Source organism: Mytilus californianus, unplaced genomic scaffold (assembly GCF_021869535.1).
Source record: "Mytilus californianus isolate M0D057914Y unplaced genomic scaffold, xbMytCali1.0.p SCAF_1, whole genome shotgun sequence".
NCBI classification, from domain to species: domain Eukaryota; kingdom Metazoa; phylum Mollusca; class Bivalvia; order Mytilida; family Mytilidae; genus Mytilus; species Mytilus californianus.
The window spans coordinates 58,395,265-58,420,096 of record NW_026262581.1 but is presented as its reverse complement, the minus strand read 5'-3'; the positions used below and the strand labels follow the sequence as shown (position 1 = coordinate 58,420,096).

Below are 24,832 nucleotides of genomic sequence, written 5' to 3'. Positions count from 1 at the left end.
GATTGTGGCTATGTCAAATGTGGTCATCTGGGAAACTGATATTCCATAATGAGTAATCAAATTATGATTAAACTTCCAAGAAATTACTTCAACTATACAAATAAGAATCCTGGGTTTAATAGCTTACTTGTAAGCAGTAACTCTACATCATGGAAATCCTGATAAAAAATGTGTTCAACCAAAGCAGTCGTCTAATATTTTGAGACAACTCTAGTCATCAACTTTAAGTATTTATTGTAAGTTCTAATAATTTTTTTTTGTACTTTGTACTTGTTTTTTTGTAATATATTATACCATTGTTTATGGTTTAGTGCATTTTATGTACTGATTTTTTAATGTATGTTCTTTCAGATGCCTGTTGTAAGTACACTGGTAAGGTTAAGATCTTAAAGAACTACTTTAACCCTGTGATTGATGTGCCGGCCCATAGTAGGGAACCTTGTCAGTGGTTATCTTGTGTCAAAAAAAAATTTCTAAATGTTCTTTCTTTTTTTGAAATTTGATAATGATGTCAGATCTTTGAAGATTTCTGTTTAATTTATTCCCAACCTTTTTAGACTCAAGGAGATTGCATGCTTAACATATCGTATAGACACCTGTCTACTGTTAAGGACTGTATGTTTCCCTCTAAATATTGTTTGTTTATTTGTATTGCTGGGTTGCTGTCTCATTGATGTATACCCCATATTTCATTTTATTTACATTAGTAATACATTGTTGTACATGTAATAAAAAGAGTCTATCATACTTCATACTGTTTTATTTCATGTAAACAATAATAAAAATATAAACTTAAATATCAGCACCAAATAAATAGTAAAAAGGAAAAAAAAAAACAAAAGGCCAAATTAGCCTTGTATCAGTGAATGTTAAAAAAACATGGATTTATCAAAATCTTTGTGGTTAAATTCTAATCGTAAATTCGGAAATTTTTGCACAAATTTATTTTTGCATTGTTGAACAATGTACAAAAATGTGAGGTAAAACTTTTGTGTTGTCAGAAAATGATGCACACAACTACTGCTATCAAAATTTAAAAAGCAAGTTTTAATTTACATCCCAACATTTCTGAATTTACAGTAATTGATGTTTTTAATAGAATAGTCCTTAGACATGTTAGAAGGTCAGTCTCTGAAAAACTGTACAATCAGTGACAATGAGGTCTAAAAATAAAAGATTGTTGTACATATAAAATACAGACTATCATGACATACAAGTTAAATATGTTTTTTTTTCTCAATTTATTGAAATTTATTTTTCTAACAAAAAAAGGCTACAATCTTAGAAAAAGACGAAACTGTATAAATATTTGTTCCTGATGATGAGTTTATTATACTCTGAAATATTCTCTTTTTTGTTTAGCTGAGTATCACTGTTTTAAAACGATTTTTTTGCAATTAAAAATAAAAACATTAACTGACACCTAATTAGAGGTCCTACCACTGAACAAATGTGATACCATATTTCACCTCTCTAGATAGTTAGATTTTCAAATTTGATTTTTTTTTTAAATTACTAACTTTTACTGTCGAGAGCAGAGAAATATGGAATAGGGTGGTAAAATGATAAATATAAAGCTCATGAAGTTACGAATAAAATATACTTGTAATATAACTTAAATATAATAATAACAAAATAAGAAAATAAACAAATTTATGGATTACAAAGAGATGTATACAAAACTTTGTATAAAAACTATACTCAATAAGAAAGTAAACATTTGTGAATCTCAAGTACATTTTTATCTAAATTTCACTTCAATTTCAGCCCCTGGAGTAAAAATGGTAGAACTTCAACCTTGAATATAAATTTATTTGATCTACTGGCCTACTGTATATCTACTGTGGATTCATCCATTTTTGTTGATTGAGAAAAAAATAATTTTTGTTGATAACATATTTCATGCGTTTAACATGTTTCGAAAACTAACATATAGAAAATCTGTATCTATTGGGAACTTAAATAAAGTTAAAATTGTGTCCATACCCCAAAAAATTCAAACAAAAATAAGTACCTCATAAATGATATGAATCCACAGTAAATTTGAACACAGATAAATACACTGAAAAAGTCAAAAACAAAGCTTGACATATTACATTGTGTGATTGACACCATTGTTGAAGGCTGCATGTTAACCTCTACTTGTAGATGCCTTCTATTATTTGTATTAAAGGTTGTTGTCTTGTTGATATGAGCAGTAAATTATTACCATTTGTCAAAATTAAAGTTGGTTAAATTTTACAAAATACATTTTGTACTCATTTTGCAAAAAAATTGTTAATAACTTTCTCCCACTAATTCAAAATGATTAAGTATCTAAAAAAAATATGCACAATTTTTATAAATACTAATATTTGCAGCATCCAGGTTTGCTGGTCATATCAAATTAAGGGATAATTTTTATAAATTTGACTGATATCATAATGGCAATAAACACAAATTCTCTATGTTGACTAGTACATATATTTCAATTAAATGACATTCTAAGATACTCTTATTCTGTTGATAAGTTTGATAATTGAATAAAACAATATAAAATACATGCAATTGAAATACAATATTTGGAAACTATCTCATTTGCAATACCTAATTAAATCTTAATATATTTCTGCTGCTATGTCCAGATGTAGAATCATGAGAATTGGTATTTGATCATGAAAAGGGAGATAAATTATAAATTTCTTTTCATTTGTACTAAAGGGAGATAAATCATCAATTTCTTTTTATTTGTACTAAAGGGAGATAAATCTTCAATTTCTTTTTATTTGTACTTTAGGTAAATTACAAATGTAGCACCAATATGATAGAGAAAAAATAATTATCCGTAGTTTTATTTTTGTTAAATAGGACAATTTACAATTATTACATATTTTTGTGAAAAGTACAATCAACTGTTGGCATACAAAAAATAAAAACTTAAACTAAATCTTTCAAACGCAGGTGTTGAGAAATTTAACCAAATATACAACTATATTTCCAAAAGTTTCATTAAATTTGTTTAACACATTTATTTTCTTCTTACTTTTTTTCACTGAAGAAGTTAAATGTTGGTTTTAAGTCTATCAGTTTAAGGCCTGCCTACCAAATATTTTTGTTAATTTTCCACTAGAGTACATACAGATCTCTCCTTTGAACTAAAATCTTTAATTTTCTCCTTGTTTCATTAAAAATTAGCTGTGCTAATAGTATAATAGAAATTAAGATTTTATTTCTTAAAAATCTGTTTCAATACATTGTATATACAAAACAAGTGCTAGCACCATATTAACTGGTTTATCATCAATAGTTTAGAAGGACATTTTTGCCATATTTAGTTGTATGATTGTCTTTTTATTATGCAAGAGGAAAATATGAGAAGACAGACAGGAGATGAACACTGAAAGATGACAAAAAAATCATACAAGGCCTTGTACAAGTTATTTAACAAATATGAACACATTTAAATCGATTATCTACTATAAAATATAAATCATAATTTAGTATCTTCATCAATATTTCTGTCCGTTGAAGATTCATTTGACTTTTTGATTAAAGGTTTCTCAGAAGAAGAATCACTATAAATGGCTGCCTCTGATTCTTCATATGAAAACATTGAATTACTTCTGTTTTGAAGAGGTGAAACATCTTTTAAAAGTAAACTGTTACAATTTCCTGCACTACAAGCTGAGAGATCACTTGGCAAGCTTCTTGTAGATCCTGAATTATGTATAAAGCTTCTTTCATATGCCTGTTCAAATTCCCACTCTAAACTATGAGTCAAATTTATAGAGGATAATGGTCTTGTTATGTCAGTACCAAAAGTACCAACACTCATTTTTTCAAAGTCCATGCTGCGTTTTAAATTTTCTGACGGTTCTGTATCAGATCGATGAAGTTTTTGTACACTTTCTATGGCATTCTCTTTATATCCTTTGTTAGAAATACCCGTATCACTAGAAACAGAATTACGTTTTGCGTTAATCATAGTACCAGGTATTAGATCTGGTAAACTGGTTCCAATTTCAGAACCAGTAACACTATCATCTTCAGCCTTAAATCGGACAACGCCTTCCCTTATTACAAGATGAGATTGTTCTTTCTTCATTGGACAATGTTTTTCTTCATTTTTGATATCAAAGTTAACTACAGTATGTTTCTTGTCCAAATCATCGCTAAGCACTAAAGCATTAGAATTTGCTGCAGAACTAGGTTCTGAGTCAATTAGTCTATCTTCCTGAGGAACACAAAATAAACGTTTGAACATTCCATAAACAGTAGAAAATGTTCTATTTGAGCTTCTTCTACGGACCATGATTGGTTGTGATGCAACATATACCATGAGGCAACACATACAAAACTCTACCAACCGTAACAAAAACTGATAAGAAAAGAATGGCCATGGCTCTGGAATGTGGCCTTCAATATAAAGTCTATAAACGCCAAATATTCCATATACTTCTAACATTACACAAAGTAATCCAAAAATTGCAGCAGCAAATGTTATTTTAACGGATGTATTTAATGTATATCTATTTTTACTTTTCCTCTTCACTGATTTGTTGTTAGTTTTGCCATCTTTACTTGTAAAACTTGCTTTGTATATACTTGCAGAATTTTTATTTCGAAACATAGCTGCTAATCTTAATTTGTTGAATATATGAAAATATCCTATGAATAAAATAGTGCCCCAAATGACGTAGAAAAATTGACATACTAACAGCAAAACTTGAGCACTGAAGAATAATCCAACTATGACAGATGTAATAACGGATAGCGCAAAATGAAATGCTATGATTCCAATAAGTAATGAAAGTTTCTGTATTTTTGTAGAAACCACTTGAACCCTTGTTGCCAGCAACAGGGCATAGAACAAAATACTGAAAGCAGACGTCAAGCATGGATATGCAGTACTGTAGAGGAAATAGTTCACAATCACAGGAAATGTTCCATTTCTGTTGTGTGCATCTATCACAAGGTACAATCCTCTCAACAAACACTGACTTGTAACTAAAACATTCAATGTTACAAAATAATTCCTACTAAGTAAATGTTCAATACGCCACAATCGTACAATATTATAAACACTATATAATCCAAGAAGTAAGAATATTACACCAAATAAGTAAACAAGAAAGTCCCATCCCCACTTGTATTCCTTCATAGCTATGTCCCATTGTGGAACAGGTTCAGGAAAACTGACTTCAGGTTCAGATTCTGGTTGAGGTTCAGATGTTGGTTCTGGTTCTGGTTCAGATGTAGTTTCTGGTTCTGGTTCAGATGTAGTTTCTGGTTCTGATTTAGGTTCAGATGTAGTTTCTGGTTCCGGTTCAGATGTAGTTTCTGGTTCCGGTTCAGATGTAGTTTCTGGTTCTGACCTAGGTTCAGATGAAGTTTCTGGTTCTGACTTAGGTTCAGATGTAGTTTCTGGTTCTGACCTAGGTTCAGATGAAGTTTCTGGTTCTGACTTAGGTTCAGATGTAGTTTCTGGTTCTGATCTAGGTTCAGATGTAGTTTCTGGTTCTGATTTAGGTTCAGATGTAGTTTCTGGTTCTGACCTAGGTTCAGATGAAGTTTCTGGTTCTGATTTAGGTTCAGATGTAGTTTCTGGTTCTGACTTAGGTTCAGATGTTGTTTCTGGTTCTGACTTAGGTTCAGATGTAGTTTCTGGTTCTGACTTAGGTTCAGATGTAGTTTCTGGTTCTGACCTAGGTTCAGATGTAGTTTCTGGTTCTGATTTAGGTTCAGATGTAGTTTCTGGTTCTGATTTTGGTTCAGATGTAGTTTCTGGTTCTGACTTAGGTTCAGATGTAGTTTCTGGTTCTGACTTAGGCTCAGATGTAGTTTCTGGTTCTGATTTAGGTTCAGATGTCGTTTCTGGTTCTGACTTAGGTTCAGATGTAGTTTCTGGTTCTGACTTAGATTCAGATGTAGTTTCTGGTTCAGAATTAGGTTCAGATGTACTATTTGTAGACCACACTGTTTCACTGGTATTTACAGGTTGTGCTGATAATTCAGGTGTTGTTTCAGGTTCACTAATAGGTTCATTTAAAGATTTTACATTCAAAATGTCTTCATTTTTACTAACAGTTGTGGAAAAGTTATTCTTATCACTTGTATAATTTCCAGAAAAATTTTGCTGAACATTGCTGATGTGTACATTCTTTAAATCAAGGATTTCAGTGGAATTTGCATTACTCACTTCTCTCTTGAACCTAATATGTCTATCGAATGCTTCATGGAAGTTGCTAGGTTTGAATGTCTGGCAGTAAATTAAGCTACTGACCACAAATAGCAAAAATCCAAATATCCCAATACAAAGAGGTACGATTGTCTTTTTCTGATGCATTGTATTTTGGTTACGATACTATGATATTTTCTCCTGATACAAGATCCGAAATTTCGTCATAATTACAATTTCCTTCACAGTGCAAACTTTCATATTCACGTTTCTTCATACAAATTGTTCAAATTGTTGGTACATTCTGAAAAATTCAAAAACTTTATCAATGTATACAGAAGATTTAGGTAATTTAATTTCAATATGTAATAAATTTAAATTTTTCTAATGAGTGATAAATGTTTCGTTGTAAATTGATGTCATTCAAAATATTGTATCCTATTGTATTGGATTTTGCATTATACAGTTTAATAGAGAGTAATCTATTACAAACAAATGTTACACTACAGTAAAATATTAGATTTCAAATATCAATATTTCATGGAGCATCAGTACTTAGCACCATATGTAGCTAATATTTATAGGCGAACCAACCAGAATTTGGTCTTGATGGTAATTGTTTTGTAGACTTGGGGCAGTCTAGGGCTTGACATATAGTATAGGCATTTGTCAATTGTTGAAGTCTATATGTTGACTTTAAGATGTCCTTAGGTTATGTTGGTTGCTTTTTGTATTGTTGGGATGCATTGTAATCAATCCAAATCATACTTAATTTGATATTAAGAAATTAAAATCAAATTAAGTATACTCCAGAGTACGATATATTTCCTGTTTATTTTGAAATAACAGCTAACATTGATTTTCCAATATCAGTATGTTGTTAATGTAAAGTTCCATGCAATGTACAACTTTGGAGCGATACTTGTAAAAGGTTATATGGATTTATCATATATGAAGCTCCGTAAGAAGGACACTTGGCTCCCCTAAATCTGCTTCTGCTATTATCGTCTAATCTTTATTTTTTTGGCCCATTATCGCCAAAAAAAAAAAAAAATGTTCTCTCGGTGAAAGTGAACATTTTCTTTTTTTAAAAAGCCTAAAATATGAATTAAAAAAAATTTCAACATAATCAATGTGGGGTGAGATTTTTAGTGAATAAAGTCCTAATGGCAACCAAAAAGTATTACAAAAAAAACATCTAATTAAAGGTAATTATGGGTTTATTAAGCCCTTGTTGGTTTGAAGCCACAATATTGACTATATACATATTATTAAATTATATTTTGTGAAACATCATTGTGATTTAACTTAACCTCATTTCAACTAAAATATACATGTATATACAAAGATTGTACCAAAAATCTGACATAGCACAACTTTAAAAGTTTTTTTTTTAAATTAAGAATCCTAACTTATGTTAAGTTAATGTAACTTTACCTTTTTTTGTTCATGTAAATTTTGACCAAAATGATAAAATTACATTGCATGATAATAAAGTGCCCAGTTTGTACATGTTAAATGTAGAAATCTTTTTGTTTGAGTACATGTAATATTTAATTATTTAAATGCTTTTAATCACCTACGAGCTTCCTGTAGTAATATATGGTTCCTGTTTCAATAATCCTAGATTAAGGGGTCATAATGTAATTTACGATCTGAGATATTACAATACATAAGAGTGATTTTTTATTTTTTTTTTCAATTGTAAAAATTGATAAAGAAGTAAAATACAGACTGTTTTTAAAAGATAAGTAAGAGGAAGTAACTTTGGTAGAGAACCCATCATTTGAAATAAAATCAGTTTCTTTTGGTTCATTCATATGTTTCAGAGTTTAGTGTGACGTCTATTTTCGCTGAACTAGTATACATTATTGGTTAAGGGGCCACCAGAAGACAGCATCCGGGTGCAGGATTTTCTCGCTGTGTTGAAGACTCATTGGTGGCCTTGGGCTGTTTTCTGCCTCTTAAAAAGCCACAGTTCTAGACAGAGTTAACATGGTTAATCTCTTTTCTATTCAAAACCAAAACCTGCTGGTTCATAGTGACTTCAGGTCAATGCCTCCTTATATTTCATTTCAATACATGTTACAAGTAATTAAATGTGTGTCAAAAATATGACATCTTTGTTGATTAGGAAAAGGATGGTCTTTATGTTGACTCGTAAATATGTTTTAATCAAATTTGATGCTGATTTTATCTCTAAATAATTGTTTTAAAAAAAAAGGCTATAGCAAGAACTATCACTTGAAAAAAATTGGTATATTGACTTAAATGACCACAGTTTTATTCTTAATCATAACTGACTAAAAAAAAACATATATTTATTTCCTTTCTTGTGTTTATTTGACCTAATCATAGAAAACAACTTTAAACTCTGAAATGTCATGTAATATAGCAATAAAGATAGAAAATTGAAAGGTGCCAACACTAAGTTTTTGTGATAGCATCACAATTTCATAATAACTAAATATTTAATGTATAAATTGCACGATCAAAGTTCAGGTATGCCAATTTTATGTAAATACTTATGTTGGTCCTTTTTAAAATTAAAATGTTCCTTTGTCAATTAAATGTTAAAATTTTTGAAAAAAAGGAAACATATGTGTGTACCAAAATTCTTTAAAAATTCTCTCAACCAAAGATCAAATTTGAAGTCAATCTGGTGCATAATTATTGTTACATACCTGATAATTTTTTTCAATGGATGAACTTTAAACAGGAAATAAAAAACAGTAAAGAGTACTGGTAGCAAAGAATAAAACAAGCAATATTTACATTGTTTTGGCCTCTAGTTAGAAATCATAAAGCTTCTTATAAAGCGTCAAAATACTTAAGAAAATTTCTAATCTTATTGTCCAATCATACAATTATTGAAGAAAGTGTCCAGCTTAGGTCAACTGCCACCAGCTGTGATGAATCCTGTGGTCATTTATCTAAATTACCAGGGAATCCTACAATTAAGGTAGTGTCAATATTGAATAATCACAATTATCAACATTTCTGAAATAATTGCTTATAAAAACCTATTTAATATTCTTCTGACCTATGATGACACTAATTGATTAGAAGTACCTTATCATAACAAAATTAAGGCACTTTAATTTTTAAATATCCAAAAAGCTCGAAATTTTAAAATTTAAATGTCTGGAGAGGAGGAATACTGTAACACACTCTGTGCAGTGGTGGAATCTATATATTTTCCCACCAAAATATAGTTAAAACTTTTAAATCTTTAAATTGGAGGTGTTTAAATTTTGAAAATTTAGGTGTCGAAAATGATTAATTGGTGATGTTTAACACCTCTTTCAGCAGCTTTATCGTGGCAGCCAGTTTTTATTGGTGGAGGAAGCAAGAGTGCCTGGAGAGAACATTATACCTTATGCCTGTTGAAAATGTAAATTGTTGTACCCTTTGTAATGATGACGATAGTGTCTGTAATGATTTTAGATGACATACAGTGTTCAATTATAGTTCTTTCGATTCTTGGGATGATATCATTTTTTTGAATCAATGAAAAAAACAGAAAACAACATAAAAAATTGTTGCAACCAATGACAAATGGAGAACAATCAAATTATATAAAATGGTAAAAAAAATAATTCTAGACTTCGTCTTCTGAGATCTGCACAACAGACTGCAATGTATATCTCAGTTGATGTCCTTGTTTCATAGTACAGATGTACCAAGATTTATGTGTGTTTTTGTTTAAGAAGGAAATACCATCTGACGTGGTAGTTAAGTACCCTAATCTATGCAAATTTTCATAAAGCTCTTTAAACCAAACAGGGTGACATTTAAAGCGAAAATTTTTTATAAAATTAAAAAAAAGTATATTAAAATTTGTTAACAGTAAAATATTTGTCTATAAACTTACCTTTAAAGTTTGTCACTTTAAGCCATCTCTAAATAAATCCTGTAAGAAATACATAACTATGTCAAAAAATATGATACATATAACAGTGTCAAAATATTTACCATGACAGTTTACAAATGTTTACTGGTTGACCTTATAGTTATGCTTGAGTGATGTTGTGTAAGGTTGATGGGCCTGACATAATGTTACTTCTCATCTGTCAATCACAAATTAAAATATTTACATCATAGTCTGGATAATAACATGTACAAGGAAAACAGATGTGACATTTTTATTTTTATTTTATTCTTCACATATTTTAGGTATGTGAGAAAGACAGAAAAGAAAAGGCTCTGTTTTTGAGAGGGACTATCAACTGAAATTCTATTTGTATTATCATTGGAATAAAAATACAATTAGAACTGAAATTAAACATTTTTTTTTAAGTGCATCCACATGATTCCAAAATTTCCTGATATATGTGACAAAATCTGAGATATAAACTACCATATGTATACAAATAGACTTTACCACTGCATTTAGTGAAATACAATATTTTTTAAACAGTTAAATTTCACAATTTGTACTCAAGAGTTTTAAAATACATCATAACATGTAGGCAAATTTTAAAATGATTCTTTTTTGGTAAACTGCACAAAAAAAATGTTGTTTGTTTCTCAGTTAAGTCACCAGGCATAATATATTCATTGTAGGATAGGGCTTTTTTTTTACAGATAAGGTATTATCAACTGAAGCTGCAACTGCTACAACACAGTGTTATGGTACTCCAAGGCTGGAGTAAGTGCAGAATACCACTATTTAAAATCCTCTTTGTGCTTTTTCTTTCAGTAAGAACTTCCACGTGTTACCTGCTAACCATTAATCAACCATACTGAAAAATCATCATCCATTAACCATTTGTCCATTCTAATATATTTTGGCTATTGTAAGTTGCAGGTGTTGAAAAGGGGGAATTTGAACAAAAAAGTTTGTGAAGTTCATCCTCATTTTTCACCATGGCTAATTGTTTCCTGTCTAATCAATCAATCTGACAACTTCTCATGTCCATTTGTTTACATCTTACAGCTGTTTATTGTTTATAAACAGAAATTTTAAAGTTTTTTGTTTTTGTTTTATTTTTGTTTTTTTTTTATAAAAATTATTAAATAAGGGAGCTACCATTTGATTTTAATGGGGGGGCTAGGATGAAACATTTTGTCCTGCATTTTTTTTTAGTTGTAATCTCTGTCCTGCCTTTTTATTTTTCACTCTATTCGGTCCTGCATTTTTTTAAAAAGTTTATCCTGACTTTTTTTTACCTAAATTGTCATCATGACTTTTTTTTTTTGCAAGTGTCTCATCCTGCCTTTTTTTACTCAAAACTCCTGTCCTGCCTATTTTTTTCAAATTTCATCCTAGCCCCTCCCCCAATAAAAATCAAATGGTAGCTCCCTAAGCATTAAATAACATACAATATGGTCATTAGTTGGCCAAAACAGATATCCTGATTAACTTATTACATTGTGAACATCCTTATATTGATATGAATTTCAACACTGAAAAACGTGATAGTTTACATAATTCTATAATCCTCAGTTCAAAATCTAATCATTTTATTAAAGGTTACAATTTCTAGGTGAGGGGTATAAAATGCTTAAGTTCTCCTGGTTTTATTTCCTACCTAATCTATTTTCTTTAAATTCATCCATTTTTATCAACGGATATTTTAAGTAAGCTGATAATCAGATAAAGTCACTTTAAATAAATATGAGGAAGCTTGATATATCTTGAGCATTTTTATTTCCCATATAAAATGCCTTGTATGTATGCATGCGCATATATGTAGAAATAAACTTTCAATTCAGCATATATATTTCAACATATGATATAAATCCCAGATGTTTTAATACATAAAAATTATGATAGGTTAAACAATCAATTCCTTTGTGGTCTAAATAAAAAAATTTGCACACGTCAGTTTACAAAGTATACCTGAAACCATAAATTAGGAAAACGACAAATATGAAATAATTGAGATCAAAAAACATATATAGCTGAGAATTTCCTGTGGGTCTATTTGGAAAGGAGTAAATTTTCATTCCATTTGAAAACACCTGCATCAAGAATGAGATTATGCTAATATCTACTACTGGAAGTGTTTAACGACCTTGACTGGCTCTTCAGCCCTCGCACAGTCTGCTCGGTGCCCGAAGGCGTTTTGGTGAGCGTTTAAATATTTTTGCAGTCGGACAGGAACAGTGCGCTAATATCACAACTATTGTTTTAGTTTTAGCTTATTTTTTTATACAGCACAAAAAATGGAAAATCACCAGCTAGATTCCTATTTCTTTTCACAAAATTTCCATCTATTCACAGGCTCTTGCCACTGAAAAAAATACCTGTGTTATATTAAGGTATATAGGAAATTTCTTTTCAGAGACAAGTGCCTGCATGTGCATATATTCTATCAAATAGTATTCTTTTTCAGATTTTTTTCTTTCTTTCTTCCCTTCTTTTCTTGTAAATTACTACATAAAATGCCTAATCTATTTAAAAATGTAACTTTTCTAGTTCAAAATACAACAGAAGTTGAGTATCAAGTACTCAAGTTAACTTAAATAAGATAAAAGTTATCAAAGTAAAAAAAATTTAAAACCATAAAATTATAGTAGTATTTCCTTCTTTTGACATCTAATATAAAATGTTACCTTAAAGCAGGACAACCCACCCTGATACATATTTGTGATATTTGTATAAAATTGATTACCTCTAGAAATACACCTTGTCATTTTATGGATTAACAGACCATGAATTTGTCAATACAATGGTGTTCAACTGATCTCCAATACCTGCAAGCAAAACACATAAAAACTGATACTTTACTTCAAATATGTTAATGGTTGGTGATGTACTTTAAATAAACATGAATATATTAGTAGTTTACAACAAGAATCTTACTAAAGTCATTACAAAGTATTTAGGAATTTCCACTCTGTACCAGTTAAAGTATTTTCTTAAATAGAATATGAGAAAAATGTTGGTCACAGTGACACCAATTGTTACTAAACAGCTTTTATCTAAAATAGGCTAATGTTAATATATTCCCATAGGTTATTTCTTAAGAAACAGACCAGACTGCCAACTAAAAAATTGCTCAAGTGTGAATTGTAAGCTATGGTGTAGACACAAGTGACCTGCAATATGACATTATCATTCTTGTAATTTGACAGAAACTGTAGTGATATTAGATATCACTGATATATTATGAATTAAAGGATGATGATGATGGATGGCTGCTTAACTCCAGTGGCAAGTTAAATGCATAATTCAGGACGAGAATGTTGAACCCTGCATTATTAGATTGACACACTGAGCCAGATTTTTAACGTACTAGTTCACAAGGTAACAGTCCTCTGGAAGATATGTCACCCTACCTGGACACATTATTCTGTCCCGGCCGACCAGTCGTTGCTCTTAGATATGAGTTAAATATGGTAAATAAATGAAAGGGTATAAATTATTTATATGTTGTTCAAACTTAAAAAAAAAAAAATTAACAATTAGGCCTGACAAATGAAAAGTTTTTCATTGTAAAAATCAGAGAGAATACCTGCAAATTTAAAGAACAGTTTGTAAAAATCGGAAAAGAATGAGTTTTCAATTTGTACAGAAACTGACGTGACTGATTTATACATTTAGTAATTTTCATTGAGTCAAAAAGGAATTGGTTTCCAAACAGACCGGTTTGTAATTCTCAATTTTTTAAAGACAAAAATAAATTCAGTTTTTGTTATAAATGAAATTGAACATGTTATTAAAGAAAATATACAAACATAAATATAACTGTACCGTTTTCTATATGTTTACTTCCTAAATTATTTATAACTAAAAGTTATATTCGGTAAACCGGAATTAACCAATAGGAAAACAGTTAATCCCATTAGTGAGCAACTCCTGTTATTAGTCATTTATAATCTATCATGAATTGAATAATTGACATTGATTTAAAAGTGAAGTAACACTTCGATAAAGTCACCCATGACCTCCCACACCATCTTTATACCAAAACATGACCATTGTTGTTTTTGTTATGTAAAATTTGTACACAATTGATGGCTAATTCTAAGGACATTTCTCACTTTCAATTAAACTTAAACCAGATCAAATTATATGTTACCCAGTTTACAGATATTAAGAGTTCAGAACTATTCAATCTTTAACATTCAAAGTACATATTTTCTACAGATTGTGACTGTATACATTGAATTGTTTAAAAAAAAAAATAGAGAATTTCATTCTTGTGTAGATGAGAATACCACTTCATAAATTTCATGCTTCCAAAGTGCTTTTCTGTATTTACCTTTATCACTCAGAGACGCTCAAAACCGATTATTTAAAAACTTTAAAGTTGTTTTTCTTTTTTTGCACTAAATTTAAAATGCATTTGTGTGGATCAATACCAAACCAGAATATAAATTTATTCTTTATTTTGGGATTTCAACTAAAATACATAAAAGTGCATTTGTTTGGCAATAGAAGCAACGTTTGGTAAATAACTGAATAATTGGCTTGATTGGCCGCTATAAAAATCTCCATCTTCTGAGAGATCAATCTGATAAACAATCAGGTGTCCAGAAATATTGAAGCCTTTTATCTAACTGCACTTTAAAATATTACTATCTAAAAATATTTTTTACACAGTTAATTTATTTCCCTGGTGGTTTATTATTTCCAATCAGAGTGATTAGTCCCAACAAATTCAACTTAGATTATAAAAAACTTTATCATCCAAGAAAAGTACATTTTATGACTTAGGTCAAATTTTTACCCTCTAATTTTTAAAAATTCTTCATTATCTTCATGGGATATCTAATATGAGAGTGTTAGACATACTTACTATAATAATGTTCATGTTTTCACATTCCACCCTTCGTGTCAAATAAGAAATTACTACCAATATACCTCTACATTCAAAAGTTTAAAAAATGTTAAATCCAGCTATATTTAAGGTTAAATGAATTCCATATTGCACACAATGCACAATACCTTAATCCCTATTATAATGTCAAAAGTTGTAATTTACTTGGAAAGTATATCCTTTCTTTATTGTGAACTCATCTCAATAACTATCATTAACTTGTTCACTTCAATTAATCATGAAAAACTTGAACTTGCAAATTAGAAATCCATGGGCCATATATATATAAAGATCTTATTATTGGAAGAGGGCTGTCATTCAATACACATCCAGTATGTTAGTTAGTCGATGTAGACCAGGACAAGTCTACCCAAAGGATTCTATTCTTGTATTAAAATTTTGAATGTTATTATAGTATTTTAGTATTCTTCATTATTCTTTCAAGCATTTCAAGATTTAATTTGCAGAATTAAATTTTGAATCTCTGAACATAACACAGTCAGTGCTAAAGTAATTCCTTTTTATGGTTTATTCAGTCATGAAATAACAGTAAAATTACAAGAATTATACAAACTCTGACAGGTTGTCACACAAACGCAGACATATGATATAATAGTGCAACCTTTGCCCAAAAACATATTTTCTCAGGAGGTATATTTTGCAATTACAACTTCTTACTGCCAAAAAGACAGCTGATGCTTGTGCTTGAATAAATTGTACCAAATTGTTTCTGAAAATTATAAGCCTGTTTGTTTGCTAACAGCTTGTATATATCCATTTTGAAAACACTTGAAATAAGACTTCAAGCATAGGTTGTTATCTATATTTTCATAAAGACTTTATTCAGATGTTTTAGAAAATGAAATACAATAATATTGCAAAAAGTTTCATTTTGGATTAATTTACAGCACTATGTTACAACCAAAATGTACCTTTTCCGTTCAAGTCAGAAAAAGCAATATTCCATATCTAGCTAGTTGTGTTTTCTAGCGTTATGACTAGACATCTCCAGTATTAGTAAGGATTACTTTAACCACATTATATTGTAATGTGTTTAAACTTTTAACTTTTCTCCATTCTACTGAAATCTAACCAATCCATACAATTTATTAACATTAATTTCCCAATCTCAACCTACTCCCTCTATCTTAGTTCCCTTCACTAACTGTTCACTGACATTATGCTAATTTCAACCATTAGGCTAGAGTTTTCTACTTATTCATATTTTCTTTACCCAGTGACTTAGATATAAAAACATTAACCTATTGGCCTTTGATGATGTAAACACATTAAATGATGTAAGATCTATTTCAGAAACAGACATAACTTTGTTCTCTGTATCTCAACCCTGATATCTTTATTTCAATCTTAAACTTACTGATCTAGATATAAGCCTGAAAAACTAATATATTACCTATAATATGCAAATGTCACTAGTTCAAGGCATTCAGGGCAAGTATGGTGCCAATCTAAGCCTTAATGAAATATTACTAAATCTTAAATAAATTTATTTTCTTTCACACTTATCTGACTTTAATCAGTAAAACTGTAAAATGACAAATACAGGCACCAAAATGAATAAAGTGATTATCCAAATTTTACGAATTTTTGCAGATTGCTGATGATTTTAAGCTTTTGCCATTAACATTTAAACCTTTGTTTATCCAACTTTCTAATGACATAGCCTAAGTATGAGCTTATAGTGGTTTGTTAAACCAGTGCCTAGACATATACAAAACTCATAGAAAATACTTCTCCAATAGAAAAAAGCTTTGCGTATTTCAGGCATAGATTTTGATGATAGTAAGTAAATTCCAAACTTTTTCACATACCTTGAAGTAGACCATGAAATGAGGTGAAAATCAACAGACTTAAATTGCTGATTAAAGAAGTAACTGTTAAGAATGTTTGTTTGGAATAGTTTTTGACTTATAGTAAAACAAAAAATCCAGACTCTTTAAGTCAGATAATATCCCCATGTCTACTATCCAATCAGTTGTGATGCAAGCATCAAGGATGTTGACATTTTGTCAAATATTACCTATTTATTCTATCAGGAATAAATGCATTTTCAATGGAGTTTATGAGACTAGACTCCCTCAGATTGATTTTTTCCAAGGCCTGTCTACTGGTATTTTCATTTAAAACAATTCTCAACTATATTCCACAAAATAATCCATACAAAATCTACTTAACTTTTTTGTTAATTACTTGATTAAAAGCGGCCTTTATTGAAATTATAGATTTGAAGGGAACAAAATATACTGCAAAATCAGAAATTATTGTGAAGTTTTTTTTATTGTGAATAATGTGACTGGGTGAGTATTGCAATAATAAGAACTCGCATTCTGATATCTGACTGATATATCTGTATGCAGATTTTCCAGAAATTGCAGTAAGTATAATCTCACATTATAATTTGTGATATATCTGTATGCAGATTTTCCAGAAATTGCAGTTAGTATAATCTCACATTATAATTTGTGATATATCTGTATGCAGATTTTCCAGAAGTTGCAGTAAGTATAATCTCACATTATAATTTGTCCATTCTGCAAAAATTGCAATAATAAAAGCTCGCAATAAAATCTGAACTTACAATAATTTGTCCTAAAATGAACAATCAGATCTGTATGCAGATTTTCCAGAAATTGCAGTAAGTATAATCTCCGTTATAATTTGTCCATTCTGCAAAAATTGCAATACTAAAAGCTCGCAATAAAATCTGAACTTACAATAATTTGTCCTAAAATGAACAACCAGATGTTTGGAGATGACAAGTGCTCTAACTTCTAAAATAGTGGTGACAGGGAAAGTAAACTGAAACGTAGATGTTCACCTAGACTTTAGCCATATTTTAATCTAAAATATTTCCAAATTTCATTTATAATTTTTTATCTATTGATTTGTTTATATAATTATTTATTTATTTATTCATTTTTTTGAAATATTGTGTGGAAAAATATTAAATAAAAGAGCAAAAATAGCTTATTGCAAATGAAATTTGGGAAATATTTGCACTGACTACAGCATGGATCTAAGGAATTGGTCTAATGTTAAAAACATTTACTTAAGACCACTCTGCTGCTAAGCCCTTAAAATGCTAAATTTCAAATGTTTATTATGAAATGTTTTGTTAATTTCTGTATTAACTTCTTCCCTACAGAAATAGAAGCTTACCAGGAACCAAAATAGACCACCAGGGTAGGACGAGGATGTTTAGTTTCTAATGAATACACTGAAAGCTCCCTCAGCATACAAAACCTAACCAAAAGATCAATTATTATATAACTTTAAAGCACTAACAGGTGAATGTGGGACATCAAGAAAAAAAATTACTATAAAACATAAGAAAACAACTTACTTGCAGTATTTCCTCCTTAGCGCTATTTTATTGTAGACTTCCTGTTTATGCATGTGATAAATGGTTAGTACTTAAGTTTATGCAGGTTAAGGTCAAGTGATTCAAAATTAAATAAACACATTCTTAACACTTTAACTGTAGGATCAAAGAGAACGCAACACAATAACATGCAAATTTAATTTACACTGAAGAAATCATTGTCAGGTTAAGTGAATTAATGGTTCATATTTAATTCATTATTCAGTCAAAATATTGTATTCTATTTACCCAAAAGCTTTGTCATGGATCTAATTTATTTATGTAGCATTTTTTTTACCTAGAAATGTTTATTTTGAAATTTTTCTTCAATTTATTGAGAAAACGTTTGTTTATTTTACAATTTTCTTCTAATCTAGCTAATATTTACAGAGATAATGTTAAGTACACACAATATTGAAATTATTTACTCTATCAACAATGAAAGACACTATCAATATCTTACCAATTTACTTGCTTATAAAAAACAAGTCTGCAAAACAAAAAATCAAATTGACAAAGAAGCATGCTAGTAAATTACACTGGTCACAGATTTCTACTTTTGATTAAAGGACATATTTTCTACCAGGAATACCCAGTGAGATATACTAGTCCAAATAACCATCTTTTCATTGAAAATTGTCTTATTCCCTTTGATTATAATACTGGAATACCATAAATATATGACATGGGTATTACATCTATGGGAATAAAAACTCCAAAAATCTATCAATTTGACAGTTTAGACATTATTGTTAATTAATACTAGGACCAATATATATTCATGTATTAGCCCTAGATTTATACATGTATTGGTAATTGAATTTGCATTAATCTAACCATTTAATATTAAGACAAGCAAAATATAACAATTCATATGGACATAACAATTTTCACAAAGCATCCTGGCAGATACCACAAAACATCCAAATATTCAGCAGCTACATTAACTAACAAAGCATAAAATTACTTTAATCAAAACAATGGTTTCCACTAGAAAAACAGTTAATTATAACGATAAGGTCACTGCCTGGTCAAGATAGATTTAAGGAGGAATTGCAGCAAGAGATTTGTAGAGATTGTCCACAAGTGGATATGACAATATACACTGTATCGCTAACATAATCAACTGTCAGAAGATGAATAAATGAATAAACAATTAAATTAATTTTCATCCCTGGTTACTAATCCTTGACCACCAGTGAATACTTGGATCTCTCTTTCTATTCAAATGCCTCAAATGACTATTCATATTTCTGCAGCTTTAATACATTGTATTTCAAGAAGACAAGTAAAACTTGTTATCCTTTTTTCCCCCAGGATACCTGTGTAAGCAATCTTAAAACTGGCCAATTCAATTAAAATTTTATAAAGATATATTAAAAAACTGACAGTTGTTGAAAATCAAAATTAATCATTGCAACCAATGTTGATGTATGATGAATATCTAATGAGGAATATACCTTTACTTGACCACTGCACCATGAAAATGACGCCAAGGCCATTATTGTAATTGACAAATGAAAAAATACTCTGTGCAAACCATTCCACATATCAAATATCATGTATAGTTACTGAAGTACTGAAGAACTCACTCCATCCTGAAAACTTTACATGACAATTTGAACATGAAATGAGGTCAATGTCATACAGACATATACACAGGTCAACCAATCCACACACGTATAATGTAGATCTAGTATGTATAGTACTGATCGAGGAACAGTCTTCATCTTGAAATCTTAACCTGACCAGTGGGTCATGAAAATGAGGTCAAAGTCAGGTGACAATGGCCCGCTGACATGGTGCCATCATGAAAAACCTTCATAATAGTTTTGTCATGCTATGGGAAAGTGAGAAAAAGATATTGAGGTTATCTGCAAACTGCTGATGCTGCACCTATCACATAATGTTACCAACTATCATAAAAAGTATTGTAAAGATGCGTCTAGAGGAGTCTAACAGTGTTTAAAAAAAATTACCCCGGTACTGTGACCTATATTTTATGCTTCATTTTCTCTTATCACATTTTCAGGTAAACAAAAATCATATCACTAGGTGCATAACAGTGTCTACAAAAATGTAGGTCACTGTGACCAACATTTTACCTTCCATTGATTCTTATCAAGTTTTAAAATTCATTTCTTGACCTACATTTTAGTATTATTCACATTGAATTTCTAATTTTACCATTATAACCAATTCTTTAACCATATTTTATTTACTAAGCCAAATCTGGTGCGGTTTACTTACTTAAGGATGTTCGCTACCCTCCTCTCTTTCAAAATAACAAGCTTTTTAAAAGACTGTTATAAATTAATAGTATATAAATAATTTGGAACTAAAAAAAGCATAAAAAAATGAAGGGTCCGTGACCTTGTTTTTGAAATATAAGCCATTGAAAAATTGGTGGGAAATGATTCTCTCTACATTTTTCATACATTTAACATTGGCACCTTTTTCCTTTCAAAAACTATGAAAAAATAACTAGGATTTTATAAGACTTTCAAATATGGCTTTTAAAACTATATGTAATAAAATTATGAAAAGAAAAGTAGGAGTTAGCGGGCCAAATATTTATTGGCACTACATGGATAAAACCAGAGGATTCCGAATATCTGTCAATAATTCAAAATCAAGAGGAGCAAACATCATTAATTACAAAGAAATCTATTTACATCAATATAAATAAGAAGATGTGGTATGAGTGCCAATGAGACAACTCTCCATCCAAGTCACAATGTAGGCAAAGTTAACAATTATATGTCAAAGTACGGCCTTCAACACAGAGCCTTGGCTCAAACCGAACAGCAAGCTATAGAGGGCCACAAAATGACGTGTAAAATAATTCAAACAGGAAAACCAACGGTCTAATCTATATAAAAAACAAGAAATGAGAAACACCTATGAATCACACCAACAAACGACAACCACTGAACAACAGGCTTCTGACTTAGGACAGGTGAATAAAAATGCAGCGGGTTTAAACGTTTTAACAGGCACCAACCTTCACCCTAACCTGAGACAGTAGTGTGACAATACAACATAAAAAGACACACTATAAAATATCAATTGAAATGGCTTAACTCGATCAAAAAGACTTTTAAACAAAAACAAGTAAACATACACTGAACGAATAAGTTTGATCTATGACACAATATAAATACACTATTAAAACGTAGGTGCCTATATAACATAAGACGTTATAGGTAGTAATAAAAAAGATGTAGGAAGAGTGTCAATAAGACAACTCTTACCTTGGACAAAGGGGCGTTAAATAAAACAACGTACACAGGTAAATTTAAATACAATAATTTTGTGGTTAAATCAAATCTATTTTCTATCAATTTCAAATACAATTCTTAAAAACATAAATACTTACAGTTTTGTATCTTCCTGATCAAAATCTTTATTTATCTGAAATTCTAATCAAATTCAGTAGATTTGTATAAATTTAAGAATATAAATTCTCATCATATTTAGGGTGATAAACACTATAAATGGTTGTCAGTCATTCTATTTACTTAACTATTTTATATTCTAAAATGTAATATGTAATTTTAATATAATAATTATTTGTAGTACATCAGGTTACTAGCTATCATAACGCTCGTTCCTTTTCTTTGGTACCAATTTTTACACCAAAACCATTTTTAATAATAAATTTAGGTGAAACTTTATTGATTAATTAGATCAAATAAAAATGCACTTAATACATACAGACATCAGTAATCCTGGTAATAAAGACAGAAGACTTTACTGACCCAGAGCAACAAAACACTTTTAAAGGTGAAGAATTTTATCTACTTTCAAAGAGCCGAAATGTAATTACCAGAAAACCTAATTTTAGATCATTCCCTTGGCACCATTATCAAATAATCGATACCCTTATTACATTCTCTTTTATAATTATATAATTCCACTATGGCATAATAAAATAGTTTTTTGTACGATTATCTATAAAGAATAAACATAAGCACAGCATTACTGATATTTCAATAAAACATATTTACAGGCCAATACAGGGTGTATTTCAATGAATGCCACAAAAAACACTGAACAATAAAACTTATCTGGTTTTCAGATATTTATAATCAATATCTTTTAAAACTAACATAAAAGAAATGCTTAGTAGTATTCAATTTCAACAAAACATCAATTCATAATTTTTTTTATTCATTTTGGCAAAAATATGATTTCATAACATAACATAATATAATAACAGATGCCATGAGATTTACATGTAGTGTAGATGAAGTTCTTTATAACAATTCAACTGTTATATAACCATAATTACATTACAGTTTTTGATAATTTTCCAAACCTTAAAGATTGGTAATTTTTCTCATTAATGATGGTATCTAATTAATATTTACTGCAGAAATGTGCATATAACATAGTACAGCAAGATGTAGAATAAGACATGTTTTGGATAAATGTAGAAGAAATCACACAAAAATTTCAATTCATAATATGACGGGGGGCATCAACAATTTTGATATCTTTTCAGTTTCTCCATAGAGCAACAAAATGGCATTAGGTAACCAAACATTTTCATCAGCTGGTCAACAATGGCATAATATTGAAATAAATGCTAACAATAATTTCTTAGTTTCTTTAATTTCGTTAAGTAATAACTCAATCTGTATTTGATACAATTAAATCAACCCCACGTATCATATCTTGCACTTTTCATTCTCAAACAAAAAAATAGAAAGCAATATTCTGATAAAGTCAATGCGAGAAAGGTTTTTCATTCACTATACATTAATGAATATATCTAATCTATTAAGAAGATTTGACTATTGTTGTTTATAATTAAGCTTTTGCTCTGCTAGATAGGGATATAATTAACTAATTCACACTATCACCAAACTGACCATCCTACATCTCTTTATGTGTCAACTGGGATTAGCACACAAGGATTAAGACTTAATGGAAGATAGAAGTTCAATAGACTGGCATGTGATGAAACCCACAGTTTTAAGTTGGGATGTATTAGTAGAACCCAAATCTGATTAACAATGTGTAAGAACTGGTTAGAAAAAAGAGTTGTGTGTATGTCATAACTGCCAGATTTTGAAAATCTCCATGGGGGATTTAAAGCAAATGATGACCTTTAACAGATCTCTTATCAGCCATGAGTGTTTTAAATCTTGTATACTAACTAATGTTTTGAGTAAACATGTTCAAAAATGTCATTTTAACTCCTTTGAATAGAATATAGAAATTGAAATGGGAAATGTGTCAAAGAGACAAAAACCTGACCAAAGAGCAGAAAACAGCCCAATGAATGCCTGTTTTGAGGTATTCATTTATATAATGGAAGATTTCACAAGTCAGGTGGACACCTCTCATTGAGGGAGAAATCTATAAATAAGGAATGTTAGTAGGTCTGTTGCATGCATAAATACTGGCTCTGTCTGCCATGTTGAATTTGTGGTCCGCACTATTTACCTCAAAAAAATTTCAACCAAATTTGCTTTACTTCAAATATGAGTTATCAACAGTAACCACTTTAAAATATTTTGCAAACCAAATAGAGTTAGAGCATGTCAACATTTCTTATTATTCATTAAGCACTGACATGTTGTTTTAAATTCAAAATCACAAATAAAATTTGGCCCTTCTTGCAACAGATATGTTTATAACTCTACACTCAGTTTAATATTCTTCAATCAAGACAAAAGGTTCATTACTTACAGAAAATATAGCAAATGTCAGGTCATATTAAAGACTCTCTGTTTTAAATACATAAACTAGTTAATATGGAAATTCCTAACATATGTATGTCCACAAAGCAAAATTCCTCTCATCAAAGAACACCAGGTGAAAATGTATGCAAAGCTTTTGATTTGACAAGCTGGTAGAGTTATAGATAATTAACAATTAAGAGCTAACAACATAAATGTTTAATATTGTTGATTAAATAAGTCATTTTTTCTACAGTTAGGTGCCATAACTTCATATAAATAATTTCTTCAAATGCTGAAAGCAATATACTGTAGATTCATTATTATTCGTTGGATACCAATGTTCACCAATGTTCGTGGATTTTTCTGTATAGGTTAAACCACTATTTCAAATGTTCAACAAAGTACAAGTTTTCAATAGGGTTTGTATGCAGGCTTTTGCAAAACCATGTATTCCAATATCCACAGAAATACAAGTTTTTCTCAATCCACGAAAAATAAATGAATCCACAGTACGATTATGTCAGCTTGCGAAAGCAAGACAGACATAAGAAATATTTCTATCTAAAAATACTTCTCAATATTGTTTCTTTAATCTATAAGCCTGTCTTTTCAAATTTATCAATGAACAATTTTCTCTCATTTTTAAGTTACATTTAGCCAATATTTTGCTTTGAAATAAAAAAAAAACAAAAATAAAAACAAAACACCAAAACCTAGCTAATTACTGTAATACATACCTGCAGCAGATGATGATAAAGTTCCAGCTGACCAAGACTGATCTTTACACCTCTTGACCATTAAACCACTATCTAGTGTGTTATCCTTAATG

The 24,832-nt window shown here is 29.8% G+C and overlaps 1 protein-coding gene and 1 long non-coding RNA gene across 26 annotated transcripts; one reads left to right on the top strand and one right to left on the bottom strand.

Moving 5' to 3' along the window:
• Window positions 1-742: 742 nt before the first annotated feature.
• On the bottom strand, window positions 743-24,832 carry LOC127704739 (proline-rich transmembrane protein 4-like). Of its 25 annotated transcripts, none has more exons than XM_052208988.1 (6): window positions 18,293-18,346; window positions 12,778-12,859; window positions 10,032-10,070; window positions 5,625-6,461; window positions 5,385-5,534; window positions 743-5,354 (listed from the first exon to the last, which is right to left on the bottom strand). In XM_052208988.1, exons 4-6 carry the CDS (start codon window positions 6,323-6,325, stop codon window positions 3,470-3,472), a joined length of 2,736 nt encoding a protein of 911 aa, XP_052064948.1. In that variant the 5' UTR covers window positions 6,326-6,461; window positions 10,032-10,070; window positions 12,778-12,859; window positions 18,293-18,346; the 3' UTR covers window positions 743-3,469. The 25 variants fall into 25 exon arrangements, with proteins under 25 accessions (XP_052064948.1, XP_052064944.1, XP_052064985.1 ...); XM_052208984.1 differs by having other exon boundaries at window positions 743-5,414; window positions 5,445-5,534; XM_052209025.1 differs by having other exon boundaries at window positions 5,445-5,534.
• On the top strand, window positions 5,215-5,884 carry LOC127705341 (uncharacterized). The gene is made up of 4 exons (XR_007983843.1): window positions 5,215-5,304; window positions 5,389-5,628; window positions 5,719-5,778; window positions 5,839-5,884. It is a non-coding gene; the product is annotated as an uncharacterized LOC127705341 (long non-coding RNA).